Consider the following 21,080-nt stretch of genomic DNA (forward strand, 5'->3'; position numbering starts at 1 on the left):
AAAAAATAAGAGGTAGCTATTTATGACACTCAAAACAAGCCTTCAGTGGTCTCTTTCTTTTTTTAATGCCTGCTTTGAAAAAACAACTTTGACAGAAAATACCATCAAAATACCAGGATGAGAAAAGGAATAGCCAGATAGTCCAGCAATGTTATAAAGGATTTCCCAGGCTTGGGAAATAAAACAAATCCTGAAAAATTAGGACAGGATATCTACCGTGGTAAACTCAATCCTCCATTCCACAATACTGACATAATTCAGTTTACCTATCTATGCCAACAGATCAGACGAAGATCCAAGCTGAGAAATGCAAAGAACAACAAAAGGAAGAGAGACTCGAGGAGCGACATCTATGTAAAATGGCATAGATGAAAAACGAATTGTAGGATTATACTGACCAGAAAATAATAAATTATACTGAACAGCCAATAATTTTTAAAGTATAAACTATATGAATATTTACATATGACCTTATTTAATTCTTCAACAGGTAGGTAATATTATTCCCATACTATTTTAAAGAAGAGGAATAAATCTGTACCCTGAGAGTTAAATAGCCTATTCAGTATTATAAAGGTAAGAAACAGTAGGGGCAGAATTTTAATGCCGGCTGACACCACAGCCTGAGATTTTAACCACGATGCCATATCCTCCTCACAGGCCCTCAAGGTCAAGTATTCCCATCAGAGCCTTCTGTTCTATCAGAGGAGCACTCTGGAACTCTGTGAGATGATATCTGTGAGAGTACACAATACAATGTTTATCATATGATAAGTACTGCTGGTTCACTTATCGGTTTTTATTGAAACTGATGATTTTACTCAATCGAAAATTCCAACCAGTGACAATCATTTTCGTACTTGGAGTGCATACCTCAAATTCACGACTTTACTGGACACTAGTATAATAGTATGTAAGGGGTTTATTCTATGTATTCAAATGTCTGTAACAGAAATTTTATGTATTTATGCAACTGAGGAATTTAATACTGTCATGTATATACCCTTACTGTTTTATTTTAGACAATTTAAAGTGAAAAACCCCTCCAAGCCAGATCATTTTCTTTTTCTTTTTTTAAAGTATGTTTTACTAATTTTTTTTAGAGAGAGAGGAAGGGAGAGGGAGAGAGAAATAGAAACATTAATGAGAGAGATACATCAGTTTGCTGCCTCCTACACCCCCCCTTTCCCCACTGGAGATCGAGCCCACAACCCAGGCATGTGCCCTGACTAGAAATCGAACCAGCAACCTCTTGGTCCATAGGTCGACGCTCAACCACTGAACCACACTGGCTGGGTGACAGATCCTTTTCTTAAAGCAATGAGCAAAGTGTTGAACTCTTAAAAGGCCTCAAAAATTCTTGTCGATGATCTTAAATCACTACTGAAGATTGTGGGACATTTGGCACTTTTAAAGGAACTAAAATGAAAGGAAAAAGTCATGATTCCTCACTTATGCTATAAAAGATTCTAATTTGGTAAGTCAACTCCACCTCTCTAGTGACCAACTTTCTTGGGAACTGAGGTTCTCACAGGTACCTGACAATGTTCAGCGGTGGAGGGGGTGGGGGCTGTGAGAGTGGTCCAGAGAACTCCTTGAGTACTCAGTTATTCCTTTTGTGGGCTACCCATAGGGCAGACCCCAAAATCCTTGTACTTGATTAGCTGCTGGCTACTTTGGACTCTCAAAGCTAAACTTACCATTTTCTGGCTGGTCCTTAATGTCAGCGTCACTTGGCTGGCTGGGACTTTCAGATTGACTTGAATCTGAAAAACATAAAAATACAGCCAACAATTATAGGGTCTGTGAGGGTACATAGATCAGAGGTGCCAGACTTTCTCAAAAGGTTCAGCACATAAACTAGGAGTGAGAACGTTACAGAAATAACACGATGAACAAGAAAAGAAAAGAAAGGGGAGATTGGGAGCAGCAACAGCAGCCGTGCCCTTAGAGAGGAGTCTCGGTTTTGTTTACACCTCCAGTGGCGCTTGGCCTGAGCCAGATCATAACTTGAAACTCTTCAGAAACCATTCTCTTACAGAGAGACCATTTCCAAACTGCTCTTCTCCATTATTTATACACTAGAGTCAGATAAAGACTTCATCCTTCATTACACACATCTGAAGCTTGATTCAGAACATAATAAAGTGTCAAAACATATTTTGAAGCTGGTATATAAAAGCAGCCCAAACAACAGTAACAAGTTCTGTTGATATTTAGCTCTGTATTACAGCGACAGACTATGCAGACTAACACCATTAAATACCAGCATCCTAATATTCCAGCACATTTACTTGAACTAACAGGATAAATCAGCGGCGTCTTTCTGAAAGGTACGTTTCCCCCACTTTATAAGTATTATTTTTCTTTTGTACTGATGCATTTGGGAGATCCTAATGGGGATTGTTAGCAAAAACAGGTTCTCTTGTACATCATTATAGAATTCCATTTATTTTTTATTTTAAAAAATAATTTTCAAACTAAAAAAAATTAATTTAACTTCTAAATAGGATTATCTAAAATAAAATAACAATTTTAAAATGAGATAAAATTAATTTAGATCAAAAAAAGAGTTTCACAGAACTGGTGAGGAGAAAAAAATTAGGCAAAATATGTCAAGGAGAAATGTTCTTTGATGGAAAGCATTTTCTGAGACTTGAAATGGTGTAAAACATTACCTAAAAATAAAAATATTTTTTCTAGAAAAACTTCTATTATCTGTGGAAAGCATGAATCCTAACTTTACCTTGACTTGACAGAATTAGAATTAACTGTCTAAAATTTGACCACATTTCAGCAAGAAGTTCAATGCAAGATCAAAAGATCATGACACGTAACTGAATAAACTGGAAATATTACAGAGTCAGAACAGTACCATTCTCTTTCTTGAAGATATTGCAAAAAGAAGTAACATGACTAGTGACCCTGGGTCAAGAAATGCTAATTTATAACTTAAAAAGTCGCCTTGCTTTTAAGCAAATGAAGATTTTAATTATAGGGAAGTAGTATAAAGAAAATGTCTATTTTTAAAATTTCAGATGATCTTAACCTGGTGACCATAGCAAAAATTCTGTGTTCATTCAAAGGTTCAAGTAACAAAAGACGTGAAACATGAATTTGCATTTAAGTCTGGCAAAGTAATAGCTTTTATCATCTTGTAACAATCGCCAAAGGGAAGAAACAAACACAAAGTATTATACAGGTCAAGAAACTTTAGAGAAATCCTTCAGAATGGACAATGAAATTAAATACAAAGCCTGCACTGAAAGTGCAAATTTATGTTGGACCATATTTGAAATTTTAACTTGATAAATTAATGTTACTATTAAAACAAATGATTTTAAAATAGGGCATAAACTGCCTTCTTTTTTTGTCTAAGAAAGATCTTGTAATTTTGCCATTAAAAATTACAAATGAAAAATTCTGAGAAGTCAGTCAGCATGTTTTAGAAGGGATAGCTTTATTATTTTTGTCCTGGAAAATTTTAAACCATTAATATCCGTAATTAAAACTAAAGAAAATATCTCCTTTTGGTTTAGGAAAAGTTAAAATCCTTCCTGATCATATCCCAAAATAGATACATCGAACCTTGCCAAATAGAACATTTTCTTTGGAGTAATACTAGCAAACCTAACTTTCTATATGACAGCTCAGCCGATGTTCCTCCAGGTGTAATATCTTCACAATCAGTTCTTCATGAACAAATGGAAAAACATTTTCTATTTCAATTAATTTCAACATATAATAACCAATTACTTTTCTGATATTTATCCATTAATATTAAGGCAAAAAAGATATTAAGAGACACCCCCCCCCCAATTTTTTTAATAATCTCGAGTGGACTTTGTTGTTTTTTTTCCTTTTCCTTTATGTTTGGTTCGCCACTGTATCTTTATAGAACTACAACATGATTATAGAAAACATGAACAGCAACAAAAGATACATTCAAAGAAAGTTTAAAATTCCAAGCCACAGAGGAAGAAGCAAACAAACAGCAAAGGACTGAGCGGCAGGAGACTGCTTCGAGTTGGTCTGAAAAAGGCTGCAGTGCTCTTGTGAACGCTCAGATACAAACACTGGAGGAGGCATCTCGCCAAACTGAAAACGGAATTTAATTTCTCCAGTTTTATTTAAAGACTGGACATGCTGTTATCCACAGAGGACTGCATACTAAAATACACCATCCTGGTAAGGGATAGGCAAAGTCAAAGATCTAAAAGAAAATGTAAATGATTTTAAAACTTCGATAATTATTTTCTACCATGGGCCGTTTAATGCCGTTCCTCCCTAAACCAAGCAACAAAACTACCAGTCCTGGTGCTCTTCTATGCTAAGCACACATGGACACTTTCTCTGCTGTTGCAAAAGGTCACCAACGCTGTTATGGAGCCAACCAGATGACCAGAATTACAAATTAATTCCTACCCATACATAATTGATACAAACGAAAGAGCTCTTTCTTAAGCATTTGCATTAAAACACTATCATGAAGGTTAACAATTAATTTACTCTCTCTATTTTTATGCTTGGTAGCCATCTATCAGCAGCCAAGATAATTGTAGGTCTTACTTTTTTGGACAATTATCACGTGATTAGTTGATTCCTACCACCTGAAATAATTAGAGGCCCCCAAAACAAACCTGACTGCATAGAATTGGATGCCATATCTTAGATCAGGCAGTGACTTTCTCTGGTTCCCTGAAAACTAGATGATTTGTATATTAAAATGATGAGAATATTATTTAAAGTGTGTTTAAATGATGGAGTTGGAAATGCTATTGTGAGGAAGTACATTAGGGTTATCAATTTTTTTTCCATCTAGGGATTTGCTTTTTTGTTTAAGAAACCTTAGACTTCCACGTAACCTTGAAAAGCAATATTTCTTTTGGTTTTTAAAAAATTTATGAGCAGAAATTTAAACCTAAAATAGACTGGGTTTGCATATAGGAGGCTGGGTTGAGACCTCTTAATTGAACTGGTAGCCATCTATCTATGCATTTTTATGGCGCCTACAGCTATATTGCTGGAGTACTCAGACAAAGATATTTCACTATCAATATAATCACTGGGGAAAGAAATAAAATAAATTCAATGCCTACATATTAGTCTCTGCTTCCAAAGCTTGTTCAGTGCAAGAACAGAAACCTTGCACTGCATTTGCTACTTAAGCACATACACAGTTCCCCTAACCTCAATTCGACTCCCCTCAGCATGAAACCTCAGAGAAGACTCCTTTTGGGAGGGTGAAGAGTGATAAAAACAGGTCAATATGGTAAAGCTGATCAGGCAAAAATACAGATAGCATTTCCATGTGTTTTATATTCATTCTCTAGGCATGAAGCAAAGATGGAATGTTGCTAAATCTTGGCCTTGAATTAAACTCTCTCCTCTCCAGTACTAAAATGTATATATATATCTCTCTTATGGTGTGACCCACATTAAGTTGTATTTAGGTACTAAGGTGATTCAAATGATCTCCTATGAGAATTTCAGCTCCATAAGAAAACTCTTGTGTTATCTGCAGTACTTTCTAAGGGTACCTGGCCCAGCCAAAGATTCAATAATTGCTGAACTAAAGAGATGAATTTTCACTTGTTGTTCAGCTTTCTAACACTGAACCACTGCCAGCGACTGGAATATATACTAAGTTCACACCTAAAAAAGGATTGGGATTTATAAAATGATCAAGGAGGGAGAAAAGGCCTTTATTTCTGCTAGATGCCCCCCTTTCGTGGGGCCTGGCAGGGGTGAGGTGCATCCCCTGCTTCAGGGTGGGAAAGCGGGGGAGACCTTGCACAGTGTTCAGAAGTTGCAGATGATCACATATCCTATGATCCCCTGGCCAACACACCGTAAGAGGCTCCTCAGAACAGCAGGAGCTGAGGACGGTGTATGACATATTAGGAGGCCCCTGGAACTATGTACAGGCTTAAATGATGGATGACAGGACTATTTCACATATTCCAAAAATAAAAAGGTAAGACAGATCTGCCATATTTCGACACCCAAAGAGCGCTTCAAAATCCTACTGACTGCCACGTGAATAGCTGAGAAAGGAAGAGCATGTACGCAGTGGTGAAGAACCCTTTCCAACCCAAAACAAACCAACGTGATTCCTGTTCAGTCAATATGCTGGCAACAAAAGTCTATGGACCATAAAAGTACAAATTCTGGTTCCACTAGAAAAATAACTTAGCCTAAGTTTCAACCTTCCCTCATGTATAACGATTTGGCTAAAGATGAAGTCTGAAAAGCCTTTGTTAGAATTCTGTGTCCAGTTTTAAATCTCCCAAATTAAAAGACGATACAAAGAAACAAGAAGGCACCCAGAAACAAAAATTAGTCAAGTGAAAGAAATAAAGTGAAAATGCCACCGAAAAGAGTTGGAGTTGTTTACAGTGTGAAAAAGAAAAGGCAAAGACAGAAATGAATACTTTCCTGCAAATAAATTAAAATTTAAGAGCATTCCTGGGGTAAAAGAAAATAAGAAACAAGGATGATTATACTCTGCATTAAATAAACAGTTACTCTTTAGAATTGTAGCTCTTTGAGGTGTTCAAAATTTATGTCAGCTTTTGATTCTTAGGTTTGGGGATATGAGCACTCTGCAAAACAGACAGGTTAGAGAATCCCGAGACTGATTTTCTACATCCGTGATGTTATGACAGAAAAATAATTCTATTTCTGATTGGTAGTGTAAAATTTAGAATTACTCATTTTGATCATCTAGTATTATAACCTGTTTATTACAGTAGGGACATCTAGACAATCAAATGGCTATGAAAGTCATATTTTGCTCATTAGTCTCACAGCTGCAGTTATAAAATAAATATTATTATAGTACTTAAAAAAATTTAGGGACACTGTCTATTTTTTCCAGTATCATCATGACCTTAAAGACTGGGCTATCAAGAAATATTTGAAAAAAAAATCTTTATTTGAGAATGTAGAATGTCAGTGTACAGGTGCACATATGTATAAACAATTTGTAGCTTATGTGTACACACTGATGAATACAATAGCATCAGCTAAATACAACATTATCCATCATGGTCATGATAAAGAACAAACAGAAATTTGTAATACCATCATTAAATCTGGATCACAAAAAACATTCAATTATTATCAGAGTTTTCAGAGAATAGATAAAATAACCAAAACAATACTTAATGTCAATTAATGTATATCATTGTGGCCCACTTAACAAAAACACATTCAATAACCTAAGTTTTAAAACAGATAAACAATGAGGTGAGTCACACCATAAAAGTTTTCTCAGTTTTTAAGGGGAAACACTCCACTGGTTTTTAAATGGGAAGTCTTATGTTTATGGTATTTAAAATACAAATTTTGATGTATAACTTTCCCAGTTAACTGGAATGGAGTGTTTGCATGGAAGTGTGTCTGCGCGTGTGTGCATGCATGATAACTGTAGACATCAAAGTATGGAGAGCAAGTCCTTCTTCACCGAAGGGAGATGGGGAGTGGAAAAGCTCTAGTTCCAAACAACCCAAGCTCACACCCTGGGCCTGCTCTCCTCTAATCAGGATTCAGAGGGAGCAGGAAGGCTGTGCTCCTGCAGCAGTAACTTGGAAGGGCTCCACCAGACCACCCGGGGGCAGCCAGCTGCTCAGATCCACCCCTAAGCCATTCCTGTGTATCGCATTTTCAGGACGCACTGAAGAGTATTATATAATCTAGGTAACTACCGCTTTTCTTCTTAAAACTTTTTAAAAATGTCTTTCTGAAGAACTTGGGAAATATTAAGTTTGTAGGAATGAGATTTTTTGGCATTAATGCTGATATTCAAGGCCCATCTGTTTAGTCGAGACGATGTAGGTTGAAGAATGATTCAACTATCTTATCACCTAGTCATAAATGTGTTATTTTTCTATGTGCACAAGGAGGTTGCGGTATGATACACAGTTTTAACACATTGAGAAAAAAATGGCATAACTATTGTTGTGTTATGACAGTGAGGGGAAATCATTTCTAAGCTTTAAAAATACAAATTCAGTCACTCTGAGAGTAATGACAAAATGACTCAATTATTAAACCTTCAATCTTTGCATGAGGCTGACTTCAAATAATAATCAGCTTTTTCTCTGAAGTTATAAATAAACTCAATTGGAAGAATATGGTGATTATGAAAGCATGCTATTTTGACTAAATTTATAATTTCTCTGACAAGGTTCTATAACTAAAATAAACAAGTACTTAGGTAATCACTTAGAGTTTTGTTTTTCCCGTAACACAAGCTGTGTTGACATGTGATGGTGACCTGTTGATCAATTCAGAATTCAAGTTATTGAATCAACCTGGTCACCTTCCCACTCGTGTATAAACAAAGACCTGCTTAAAAAGCCATTACTATAACATTATTGTGTATCAGAACTGTGGTCAATTTCCCTTTGTTAGGCAATCCTTTTTTTCCATAAATAAAATTAATCAAAACAGTTAAGTTCTTGAAGTTCTTAAACAGAATATATACTTGAAGATTACTCATATAATCATCTATACAACTGAAAGCAGAAAATTTCCCTATTTCCATGTTACAAAAACAAATGTGTCAAATGAAAATAATGCATAATTAAGTTATAGTCTATATGCATTATTTTCATGTATCTGGATATCTGTAAAGAAATGTACTAAAATAATAAAATACCCTCTGTTGAGGGTAACCCTTGCTGTTTAAGTATTTAAGGCAGTACTCTAAGTATTAACTTTTTTATTCATATTTCACTACTGAAAGGAATCTGAAACGGTAAAAAGATGGTCTCCTACAAAATATCTCGGTTTTATAATTTTAACAGCTCTGGATCTCAGTTTCTTCATCTGTTAAATGGGGACACAATGACTATTTTTGCCTAACTTAACAGGATTGTTGCAGGGATCCAATAAAATAATGCACGAAAAGCTGGTTTTAAAACTGTAAGGTGCCAAAAAAAAAAAAAAAGTACATTTACCACTGCAATATAAATCTTCCCATCCACTCAAGTTTTTTATTTTAAAAAATCGATACCAACCCACACCTGATGTGATTCTGGTATAGGCCATCAGCATCACAGACCTGGCTGTAAAGAAAGGGTTCTTAATTCCCATATACTGGGAAAGAGATTATCTCTGATAATGGAAATGTAAATCTCAGCTTGCCATTGTTTATTCCAGACAGACATTTGTGTGTTAAGTCTGTTTATCAGGCAATACTTTGTCTCAGCCAGGAAGTAGTCAGTCTTTGTAACAAGATGTATGCAAATGATTTCCCATGAGTCTCTGCAGCAAATTGTAGCAGGAAAAAAAAATTATCCCTGTTACTTTACCAGCAAGCAGCTACCTCAAAAGTAGAATAGAGACAGAGAACTCTGAACTACACTACGCTGATGAGTTTAAATGAGTCCTAAACATGTGCTCACAGTCTGTTGCTCTTTATTCTAAGCAGACTTGGTGCATTACATCTGTTTATCAGACAACACTCTGTCTGGGTATTCAGGCTTTGTAACCTGTGTGAAAATGAAGAGTGACCATAATTCCATGAAATAACCTGTCTGAGGCAAAACTCCAAACCTCTTGCCACTTTAAGAATCTCTACCAATAGAAGCTTCCACGAAACCTTTGACACTTTAAAAAAATATATCCAGCTCTAACTTTTAACCCAAGTTTTATCTTAAATAACTTGATTCCCTAATGGACAGAATAGATAATTTCATCATGCAAATTAGACTGATAAATAAAAAAAAAATCTTCTAACACGCCCTATCTGATGATCAAAAACAGGGAGTTTAAAAAATACTTTTCTATCAAAATATGAGTATGTATTTTTAATTCTATTATTATTTATCCTGTGATCCTCTTTTTTAAATTAAATCTTAATATAACTAACTCTTTTCCTAAGTCTATACGAGAAGAGTTGAACAGTATATTTCTTTTCTTCTTTTTTTTTCATGTTGGTTTTCTACAGAGTTTGAAAATCTGACCAAAGAAATTGAAATTGGTTTAGCTTGTCCTCCTAGACAAAATAAACACTTTAGGACTCTACTTGTTTGTATTCTCGTCAGTGGTGCTGTATGCATCAGCAGCTAAAAACAAAGAAACTTTTTAGCTGCTCAGACAAAATGAAGCTTCCCAAACAAGGAGGCAAGGGAGGGGGCATGAGTTGCGGGGAGGGTGGGGGTGGAGAAGTGTGCAGAAAGTCTGACAGTCCATTCAATATAGGGATGATGGCTATAATGCACCCAGGGTCCCCTTGCTAATTAAATATGCATTGGCACAGTTTTGATCGATGCAAGCCATGGATCAGATGACACACCTGCAAAATCTTGAGCCCAGAGCTCCCAGGAAAAGGGAAAATACAGTCTTGTCTCCTTATCTTTGTTTTCAAAGGCTCTCAATTTCTGTGCTTAGATATCTAATTTAATTCTCTCACCCCTCAGCAAACTGGATTAGGGAAGTCAATACTGCCTTTGTGCATCGACAGGAAAACACAGCTTTCCTTTTATTCAATTTAGCTATGACCTTTAGACAAAGATAATGACAACTGTCTAAAAGTAAGGTTAAGGCCCAAAGAAGAAGACCCCCAGGGCTAAGGTTCGGATGGAATTTTGGGTGACGAGGTGGTGGGGTTCACGGTGATATTTTCCTGCTTGGAAAGGAGAAAGGGAGAAAAGGGGAGTTAAGAATTGGTTGTGGGGGGGAGGAATGAAGGGCAAGGAGAAAACATGGCAGAAGAGATTTAAATCCACTGACTAAATGACCAAACTCTCAAAAACCAACTGGACCCTGTAATAGCTATAAGCAGAAAATAATTCTATGGAAGATTAGGAATGAGAATGGCATAGTAACAATTTGCCTAAAAAATGCAGACACCTAAATGAGAAGGTTGAAGATTCTGCAGTTGGACAAATCAGGAAGTTGGGGGTTTCCTTCTTTCTTTCTTTTATTCCTGAAGCATCTGAGAAAACAGGACTATCAGTGTGCTTATGAGTTCCACCACCTAAGAGATATAACTAGAGAGTTTGGACAAGTCTGGGATTCTGCAGTGTTAGCAACATTCACACCACTCCTCCTGATCAAAGGGGAAAATATAATACTGGAACATTCTCCTGAAACAGCACTGCTTCCTTTTAATCTCCTTGTCTTTGGGCCTGCTCACTCCATTCATCAATTCATTGCATTCATTAATGCATCTAGTATGTGCCACTCACCCTGTATACCTGGAGATACAAAATGAAAAAAGGCAAGGTCTCTGCCCTCCGTCAATCAGGATAATGATAATAAAATCAAGATTCTGTGGCATCCCCTCTTGATTTAAGTCCTGTCTCCTGGTTAAATCAATATACAGCAACATGGTACTGTGCACATTTGTAATAGCTTTTATTCTCTTACTATTAGCAACAACCTGTACCACTAACTGTAGCCTGTAACAGAAATTACAGTAGCCAGGATACAAACTGTTGGTGGGAATGGGAGGCATTAGCTTTTCTAGTAAAATAGAGGGATTTAGGCAGAGTTTTTTCAAGTGAAATACAAAGCTATTACTACATAATTAGCATTACTGGGAATGATGTAAAATATCAAAATAATTTTTTGAAAATCAGATTTTTCCTCTTAGAAACAATATCATGGGTAGTGTAGAACATTATTCCTTATCGGGCCTGGTGTCCTCCCTTTGACAGAAATGGCAGTTCTAACAGAGGTAGCTGTGGTAAATGAAAAAGGCAAAGGATATAGCATTACAAAAACTGGGTTTGAGTCCCTTCTTCATCACTGATGTTAGCTTATGGAATTGGACAAGCCCCTTCACTTCTCTGAACTTCAATTTACTCATCTTCCAAACGCCTGATTCCAAGATGATGAGAGTTGAATGGCATGATTTAAAATGCCTTTTAAATTATAGGAATGGTAATTCTCTAACTGTACAGTGCATGGAAGCAAGTTTTCTAAAGTATATAAACTGGTTAAAGAATCACATTGACTACTTACTTTTATTTCCTACCTCATTATTTTTATTGCCAGATAGCACAGTATCTTGAACATATAGGTACAAATAAGATGTCTGTTGAAATGGAATTGAAATCACAAGTGGAAAAATAGCTCTTTCAAGGCCATGAAATAAAACAGGGCCTATCTTGGGAAATGTCAACAGATGTTCTTGGGTGGATTTTCTGGCTTTGAAGAAACTGCAGGACTGGATGGTGGTATATTCCATGTGGTGAGGAGAGACCTTATGCCAGTCAGAAGACCTGCTTTATGGCCCTAAATTCAGGACTGGAAAAAGGGAGGGAGGTATACTGTCAAGATTCTGTCCAGCCCTAGAGTTCTAATTTGAAACATACCATTAGCACTCTAGTTGTTCGTTTTTTACCTGCACTAACAACTGGGACCCCCATTTTATCAAAAGGGACTAGACTTTTATTTTCTTACATGATGTTGATCATGAGTGCAATTAGAAGGCAATAATCATTATACGTCAAAGACTCTTCTTTATATGTGACCGCAAATAGCCCACTTAGAGTTGCAAATGTTTATCTTCAGTGACTTGGCCAACCCTGGCCACAAAAACTCATAAATAATGTTTTCTCTTTATATCTTGATCCATCATGTCATCCAGAACACCAGAAAACTTTGTGTTTAGGAGCTACTGTGTAAGGTATCCTTAAAGAATTTAGTCCAGATCCTAAATTCTAAGATTTAGAATACTAAAAAAAAAAAAAAAATTTCAGATATACCTTCTCTGATATGTACATGTTTTTAAAATTGTATCAATTTCCACATTGATAACTTTACCCTAATAAATTGGTTTCTGATCCTGTAACAAATATGTGTGAATATAGAGAGTTAGCATTCATTTGGACTACACATAGTCCTCAGACTTCCCATATGATCATAATAAAGCGCAAGAGACACCTGATTCGTTAAAAATTCACCCAAGCCTTATGTAAGTAGAAATAGTCCTGTATGTTTTGTTCCTGTCGTTAAGATAGATAAAATGACTTGAATGTAATGAATCATTTCATTTTTGGGAGTTTCCACTTGGATTCTACCATGGTTTTCTTCCTGACACACGCAGTGTTAAGTCATATAAAATTAATTTGCAGTACAATATTTTAAAATTTCTTCACATAGTGCTAATCTCAAGTGCCTTGGATGTTTGAACCACACTTGGAAGCCATCAGGTTCTGTGTATCTTTACACCAGGGAGCAGCTGAACATGCTAAAAAGATTAGTCAATGACCTTTAATCTATAACCAAAACCTATACTGAATTATAAGATTTCAAAAATGTGTGAGTTGATACAAATAAGAAAATTGCAAACATCCTAAATAAGAAGAAAAAAACTAACCTAGATCATTAAAACACATGAACTCACTTATGCACCTCTGAAATCAGAAACACTGTGAGAAGCCCACCGCGGTGGGTGCCCACTTCGACCCGGTTCGGTGCCAGCAGACATGGTGTGCTCTCACCTTCATCTCAGGTTCATCACAGCTGTCATGTCTGTTTTCATTTTAGGATACACTCTACATTCTTTTCTGTGCTTATATTGTGAGGGGAGATAAGTATTTTCCATTTCAGTAACTCAGTATGAATGAGTAATATGCTTAAATTGTTTTCCATATGATGCCTAGTAGTAGTTTATGGAGGAAGAACCAAATAAACTATCTTCAGGATTTGCTTAAAAAAAAATTTTTTTTCAATTATAAGAAGCTTATTTGTCACTTAAATTTATTTTAATTTTAAAAAAATCATGTTTTGGGGGTAATCTCTAAGATAAGTGATATTTGAACAGCTTCTCTTTGTTAAAAAGTCTGAGTGAGTGATTAGAACTTTACTCTGATTCTCTTTTCAAAATCATTATCAACCTGATTAATTCTTTAGGAATGACTAATAATTCATTATCCTCAGGAAGAAGAAGTCTGTTTCTTTCAGTCCATTAAACATTTATTGATCACCTACTATGTGCAAGCCATTCTGAGCTTAGTCTTGAAGTAGTTCATAATGTTGACTAAGAATCCCACACATTCAACTCTGCACCATTTATAAAAATGTGCATTGCTTGTTTCTTTAAGAGTATCTACTTTCCCCCATCTCCACTGGGGGTGGCATCACGGCGATTCTGAGTTAGAACCCTTTCCAAAGTCTATCAGAGCAGAATAGGGAAGGTAGAGATTTCTGTAAGTAATATCTGCTTATTTTATGTTCAACAAGAATGACAAATCTCTGGGCTCCATGGTTTTTCCAATTTCTTAGAAATGGTGGAAGCTTATAAAGAAACTGGAGAGTGGGCAGTTCCCCTGCCAATCATATCCTCATTTTCGCACATCACAGGCACTCTATTGCTGCTGGGCTACATGGAGCAGCATCTAAACCCCTGCAACATCCACACAGCCAGGTCTTCACCTTTGGTTCAGAGGGATTTCAGCATCACCTCCATCTTTTCAGATTTACGATCTTAAAAGAAGCAAAGAGATGCAATAATTAAATTATTCTTTATTGATATATCTAAGTGTCCTTTCTAAAATCTGTCCTGTTTTATTTTTTGGTTACTAGAAAAGAAGATAAAAACAGATTAATGCCCAGCCAATGTGGCTCAGTGGATTGAGCATCATCGTATGGATTGAGAGGTCTCAGTTCGATTCCCGGTCAGGGCACATGCCCGGGTTGCGGGCTTGATCCCCAGTAGGCAGCGTGCCGGAGGCAGCCGATAAATATTTCTTTCTCATATAGATGTTTCTATCTCTCTCTCCCTACCTCGCTCTCTAAAAAAATAAGTAAAAATATATTTTTAAAAAAATTATCAGTGGGAAAAACAAAGAAAAAGAAGAAACAGTAAAAAGAGGGGGAAAAAAAGAAACACAGCAACAGAGGTAGTATCATTTGAACAAGGGATCAAAAACAGAAATTCTTCAGCTGAGATAGGAAATTTTATTTGCAACAGAAATAGGAAGAGTTCAAGTAAAAAAAAAAATCAGAGTTTATTCAGGGATTAAAGGTGAACTAATACTCTGCATAAGTGTGTGTGAGTTGCCAGGTTAATACAGGATGGAAGGAACACAGCAGCAAAGTTTAACACGGGAATGATGCAAAATAAGGGGTGACAACCCTTCCTTCATTTCCTTTGATTCTGGATAGCACCTCCAAAATCAGCATCAGCATGTCATAAGACTTTTCCATTTAGTAACTTTGGGACGATTCTCTTTTTTATGCTTACCCAAATGATTTTTTTTAAATCACTGAGTTAGTTTCATTTTCCACTTTTATTTTATACTTTAACAACTCACCTAATGATTTAATGATTTCCTTGTCTGCTCTAAAGGGAGGTCCTGCAGAAAGGAAAAGATTTCTAAAGTGCTAGTCAACAAAGTTGTAAGTCTTTACCTTAAAAAACACCCTCGTATCTATTGGGAGAATAGTCACATATTCTCCCAGTTTGACTATTCTCCCAGTTGGCCTTCATACCAGAAAGCACTGTGTTTTAATACAGCCATGTTGGTATTGTACGGACATGCTTACACTTCACTGGGGAAGACTTTAAACAAACATTTTTTGGAAGGAATTTCATAAAAGGGATTAGGCAAAAAGAAAATTTAAAATTGACAGAGACTGACATCTCACCAGCAGTAGAGAGGCAAAAAAATTATTCAAAACTGCACACAAACACTGACGTCAGAACGAATAGAGGCAGACTCTTAGGAACCTCACTGAGAAAAGCTGGTGTTTACACAGTAATTGGAAGCAAAACAAAACAAAATAAAACAGAGTTCCACATCTAGAAAATCTTATAGGTTGCTTTTCAAAACCCTATCAAAACTCCCTATTGTGGCAATCTCAGGCACAAACTCTTGATTTCTGTAAGGAGAGAAAGTCTAAAACAACATAAAAATGTCCCAAGACTCTTAGAGAAGAAATTCGTGCAGAACATCAAATGTTACTCAACATTTTCAAGTAACTATGATATGTCAAACAGGCCACGTGATGCACGTACATTTAAATATAAGTTTCTATTTCTGTTTAGAAATAGAAAAGACCAGAAATCTAAAATCTGGGAAAGCAAAATCTCTTGCAGGTTTAAAAGCATATACAAAACCTGGCAAAAGAAAACACTGCTCACTGCCACCATCTGCTTTCTGGCATGCCGAAGAAACTTTTACTAACAGTAACACTTTCTTACATTAGAAAATCCACTAATTAGCTTTGTTGTAATAAGAAAATAACCTTTGCATGGAAGACAGATCGCCAGCTCGCTTTTTTCTGTCGGCTGCCCCTTACAGTAGGCCCATGACATTTCCATGTGAAGGGCACCTCTGAGTCCTCCTCTACTGGGGTACTTCACTAGTCCCTGTTTAGTCTAAAGAAAGTACTCACAAATGAAAGACCAGGAGTGAGAGAGAGCAACAGAGAGGAAAAGCTTTAAGGTATTTGGCTTAATACCCTCAAAAAGAACACCAGGTTCAGAATCAGAAAGTCCGGGGTTGACAAACAATTGTTAAAAGCTCTGTAATCCTCAGGGTCATTTATCTCATCTTCAAGGCTATCAAAGTAAATGAGCTAGATTTCCCCTAAAATTCCTAAATTCTTTAAGTCTAATCAGTTTTTTTTCCTAAGGACTGTATGTCCTGAGAAACTAATTGACTGCAAAACAGTAAATGGCGCTTCAGATGTCATTGATACATCTGAAATTATTTCAGAAATTTTTGTCATATTCTGATTAAAATGTTATAAACCTAGCAACCCAGGAAATGGAAACACAACTAAAATTTCTTAATAACACACTGTAATCAGTCAATGTATCACTCCACAAATAAAACCAACAGATATGTATCGAGCCCTACTGTGTGCCGCACTCTGTGAGCATTGCAGACAGAGCAGTGAACAGAAGACTCACAAAGCTCTGTGCTCACCACATCTACATTACAGTGAGCTTGCAAACCGAGGCGCTGACATTCATCCTCGGCAGAATTCACCACCAGCTGCAAATCGCCACACTGCTTGGAACAGGAGAGTACCAATGCAGAGGGAATCATGGTCCCTGGTGTGCACCACATGGAAAAATCTGCTTGAAAAGTTTCTTGGGAAAATAAAATAAATGGGTTCAAATACTGTCTCAAAAATTAGATGGAAAATAGACGTCATGCCCTTAGAAGCAAAATGAAGTAGAACACAGACGCGATGACCGTGAACATGTAGACACAGCTTTCCTGTGAAAGATGTCTGAGGTTTCAACGGTTCATACTGGCCCTCTGCCTTGACTGAACAAATTCATTCCTTCAAAAACTCACCTCTTCCATTCTCTTGATACTTTTCTGGAGACTCAAACTTAGCGAAAGTTAAAAACAAAACTGCAACTCAGAGTTGACCTACAGCAAACCAAAAGCCCCTCTGCCTAAGGAATGAGTGACGGGCTGTTGCAAAGTTTAATTAACCCACTGGCATTGCACTCACAAGCCCGTAACCATTCTCAACTGTACAGCAACAACATGTTGATAACTAGGAGCTGTCCCCACTGGGTTTATTAACCCTCAATTGCCATTCAAATACATTAATTAAAACTGTTAACACTTTACCCAGTGCTTTCTGTCAAATATTTGAAAAGATTCTGGTCAGTTTGCTCTGCTTTTACCCTCTGTTTTCACCAACACCCTACTTAGGCACAGAAATTACCTGTAATTGCATTCTGTCCCATTCCTAGTCACATTTATACAGCGCAGATCCCTGCCCTAAATTTAGAAGGTAATTCAGTGTAGAAGAGGATGAAGACAGAATCCTTTCTCTTCCTCTTGGCAGAACAGCACCTTCCTCTGGCTCCCTACAGCCAGGTTACTAAGAGCAGGGCTCTGCTCCTGTTTCATTTCTACATGTGCACAATCCCATTTGCACTTCCGATAAGTTGCAAGCCTTTAAGGGCACAAGGCTCCCACTTGTCTAAAGAAGACTTGCACATAGTAAATGCTCAATAAGTAACCTTGAACAGAGGGAAGCGCCCAGCTGGGCAAGACTTTTAAGAAAGGGCTATCCCAGACATGACCCATAGACTTTTCTCTCTCCTACTAGAAACAAAACCCAGTTAGAAAATAGGCTAGATTTTTCAATTAACACTAAAATTCCTGAAATGGCTACATATAAGGAAGCAACTTCCTCTATCAGAAGTGGGCAAATATCTTGTCCAGTGCTCACAATAATTCTATTAGGTAATATAATATTTGTAACATAAATCAACAAAAATTGGAATTTAAAAAGGAAGTGGATTACTCAAATCATGAGATAACTCTAACAATTCTTTGCAAATAATTTGGGACCAAAGCCTTCAAGAAATAAGGTTAAGCTTACAAAATTTTGTTTAATGTAAATCCTTTTAGGTCCATAGTATAGAAAATTCCTGCCGTATGTGATGATATGCTTCTGTATTTATGGTTTCATAATCACCGAAGACACTTTGATATATATTAAAGAGCAAAAACACTTTACTAACTTTGTGAAGGAATGACATTACCATGTTTGGACTAGTGTATTAGTAAGGCTGTTGCCATTGAGATTAGCAAAAGCAACAAAAAGAACATCAGAAGTTACATGAAGATCATTAAAAATAAAATATGAAAAATTCCTTTTTGGTTTTATTCAAGCATGTATTTCAGAAGATGGATATTGAAACTGTGTTGAAAATGTTATTAGGCTAGAGACCCATTCTGATACCTAGCCTGTTTCCCACACCCTCCCCTTCACTCAACAAAATAGCTTTTACCTTTGGTTTGATATGGGCACATTCACAGGTAGTCTTACTTTTATTTTAAACCCTGGCCTAAAGTTGAGACTGTTGCCTCTAAGATTAGCCAAAAGTTCTGAAAGGGGTTTTGTTGTTGTTGTTGTTGTTGTTGTTTTTAAATATATTCACCTTTTATTCTTGCTATTTTTAACAGACTATGGAATATCCATGAAGTGATATGATTTTGTACAGATGATAAAACAATAAAATAGATATTTTCAAAACAGGTAAAGATAGTTGATAACAGATGATGAGCTAAGAATAAAGATTAAGGAAGTAGTATTCAAATAACAATGAAATATTTTAAAAGCTGCACTTAGGAGCTAAGTAAAAAATAGAAAATTCATAAGCTGGGACAATTTTCTACCTCTGCATGCAGAAATTGGTGATTAGTTAGCTAACTGTAGGCAGCACAGACAGATTTCTGTCACATCCCCCCAAACTGTTCTCCCATCTCTCTGGGTAACTGAGGTAAAATTCTGCTAAAGACATTAGGTTTCCCTCTTACTGAATAGAAGGACTGACCTTGAACAACATAAATAAGAAGGAATTGTTTACAAATTTGCTATAATACATGAAGTATACTTTAAAAAATAAACACCTGGTAATCCCTTCATAACAATACTTGAATGCAGCTCTAAACTTGGAAGGTTTCAATGTAGTTTTACCGAATTTATACGAATGGTGCATGCTTCTCTCTCAAATCTTGAAATGCTCTTACGCATAAGCATGTACACACAGTCACACATAAGCATACAGACCGCGAATGTAACCCTACTTTCTTGACCAAACAATAAAACACACACAAAAGTGGAGTCTGGGTTCAAGAATTCTTATTCCCTGATTTAAGTTTAACAATATTTTTGATGATAGATAGACAGACAGACAGACAGACAGACAGACATATTTATTTGACACCACCTAGGGACTAAAAGGTATGTGAGGTATTAAGTGGGGCTAGAAGTACCTTCTACTGGGCTTAAATTTGGTCTTCCTGAGGTGAGGGCCGACTAGCAGCAGCCACATCAGTTCATGTGGGAAACTGGAGTCCCAAATTCAAAATCAACTACCAAAAGTCTGTATTACCAAAGTTAAGCAACAAAGTACACAGTTTCCATTTCTATAATATGGAAACACTGTGTTGATAAGAATCCAATGTGAGGTACTGAGAAAAAAAAAGATGCACCTTTTCTATTCACTCCAGCAACTTCCAGTCCAGTTCCAAGATGACTAAAGATGAAAACCTTACACCAAAACCAAAAACCTTACTGGGGGTCTACTCCCTGAGGAACACAATGAAAAAAATCTACTTTTAAAAGGTCTGAGCCTCCTATAGAAGCATACCTTTAACGTGACCACATCTCAAATGGTTTACCCATCACAGTAAGAACTGAAATACATATGGCATGTCTCCTTGGTCTGTTTCCTTGATTATTCATGTGGTTTCAGCTTTCTAAATTCAGACTTCTAGCCCACTCTAGAAGGTGAGGAGAATGTAATGCATAATGCAAAAGTGTTTAAAGCAAATCATATGATATCTGTACTTGGTCATTTTTTATGGTTGTACACCAGAAGAATCACTGCATATGGAAGATTAAACATTTTTTAAATGCTGGAATACTGAGCCTTCCTTTCAAACAGCTCGAAGCAAGGGGCACATCGCTGACACAGCAACGCTGTGGTCTCGGAGAGACTGTGGGAAATGTCAAATTTATGGTCTTGGGGGTGATTAGTGGATGGTTTTGTGGTGTGTATGGCGTTTTGTTTTGTTTTGTGTGTGCTTTTTCTTTTCTCTTTGGAGCCTCTGACAGAAACAGAGCTCTACAAACTTTCTGGCGACCTCCCAGGAAAGCAGAAGGAAGCTGTATCCTGTACTTCCCCCGGGATCTAATGAAATATACAGCCTCTGGGCTTCTTTCAATTTGGACTTTCAGATTGCTAAACCAGTGAAAAGGGGATCCTAGCTGTCACAAACGTCACATGCTCGGGGTCACCTGCTGCTTGGGGGTTCTCATGCCAGTTGTTGACATAATAAGCACCCCTTACACTTTAATTACAATTCACAGTGTGCAAACTATGCAATCTGCTATAAGGCAGGCTGTCTTCTAAATCAACACTAAAATTCTATTACTAATATGGCAACGAAATGCAGCAGGGGAAGGGTGTGTCCAGACGACTAACTAAATCCAGATATCTGCCATTTGGGGAGGATATAGGCAACATTTGCCAAGAGATAAAATGGTGTTACTGCCTTTAATTCTGGGAGATGGTACTTTAACTGCTCTGAGATTTCTTATGAGTGGACTACAAAAATGAAATACAG

General features: G+C 36.7%; 1 protein-coding gene across 15 annotated transcripts in view; it reads right to left on the minus strand.

The window, feature by feature from the left end:
- NFIA (nuclear factor I A) overlaps positions 1-21,080 on the minus strand; it is a 355,490-nt gene that overhangs the window by 169,323 nt on the left and 165,087 nt on the right. For 13 of the 15 annotated variants that reach the window (XR_004958825.1, XR_004958826.1, XR_004958824.1 and 10 more), the window contains one exon: positions 1,701-1,766. Coding sequence is in view for 9 of the 15 variants with exons in the window: in XM_036255155.1 (XP_036111048.1) it covers positions 1,701-1,766 (66 nt within the window). In the remaining 6 variants the exon portion in view is untranslated. Of the gene's footprint in view, positions 1-1,698; positions 1,767-21,080 lie in introns of those variants that run through there. The other 2 variants (XR_004958830.1, XM_036255164.1) reach the window with 2 other exon arrangements.

Source organism: Molossus molossus, unplaced genomic scaffold, assembly GCF_014108415.1.
Source record: "Molossus molossus isolate mMolMol1 unplaced genomic scaffold, mMolMol1.p scaffold_m16_p_12, whole genome shotgun sequence".
Lineage (NCBI taxonomy): Eukaryota > Metazoa > Chordata > Mammalia > Chiroptera > Molossidae > Molossus > Molossus molossus.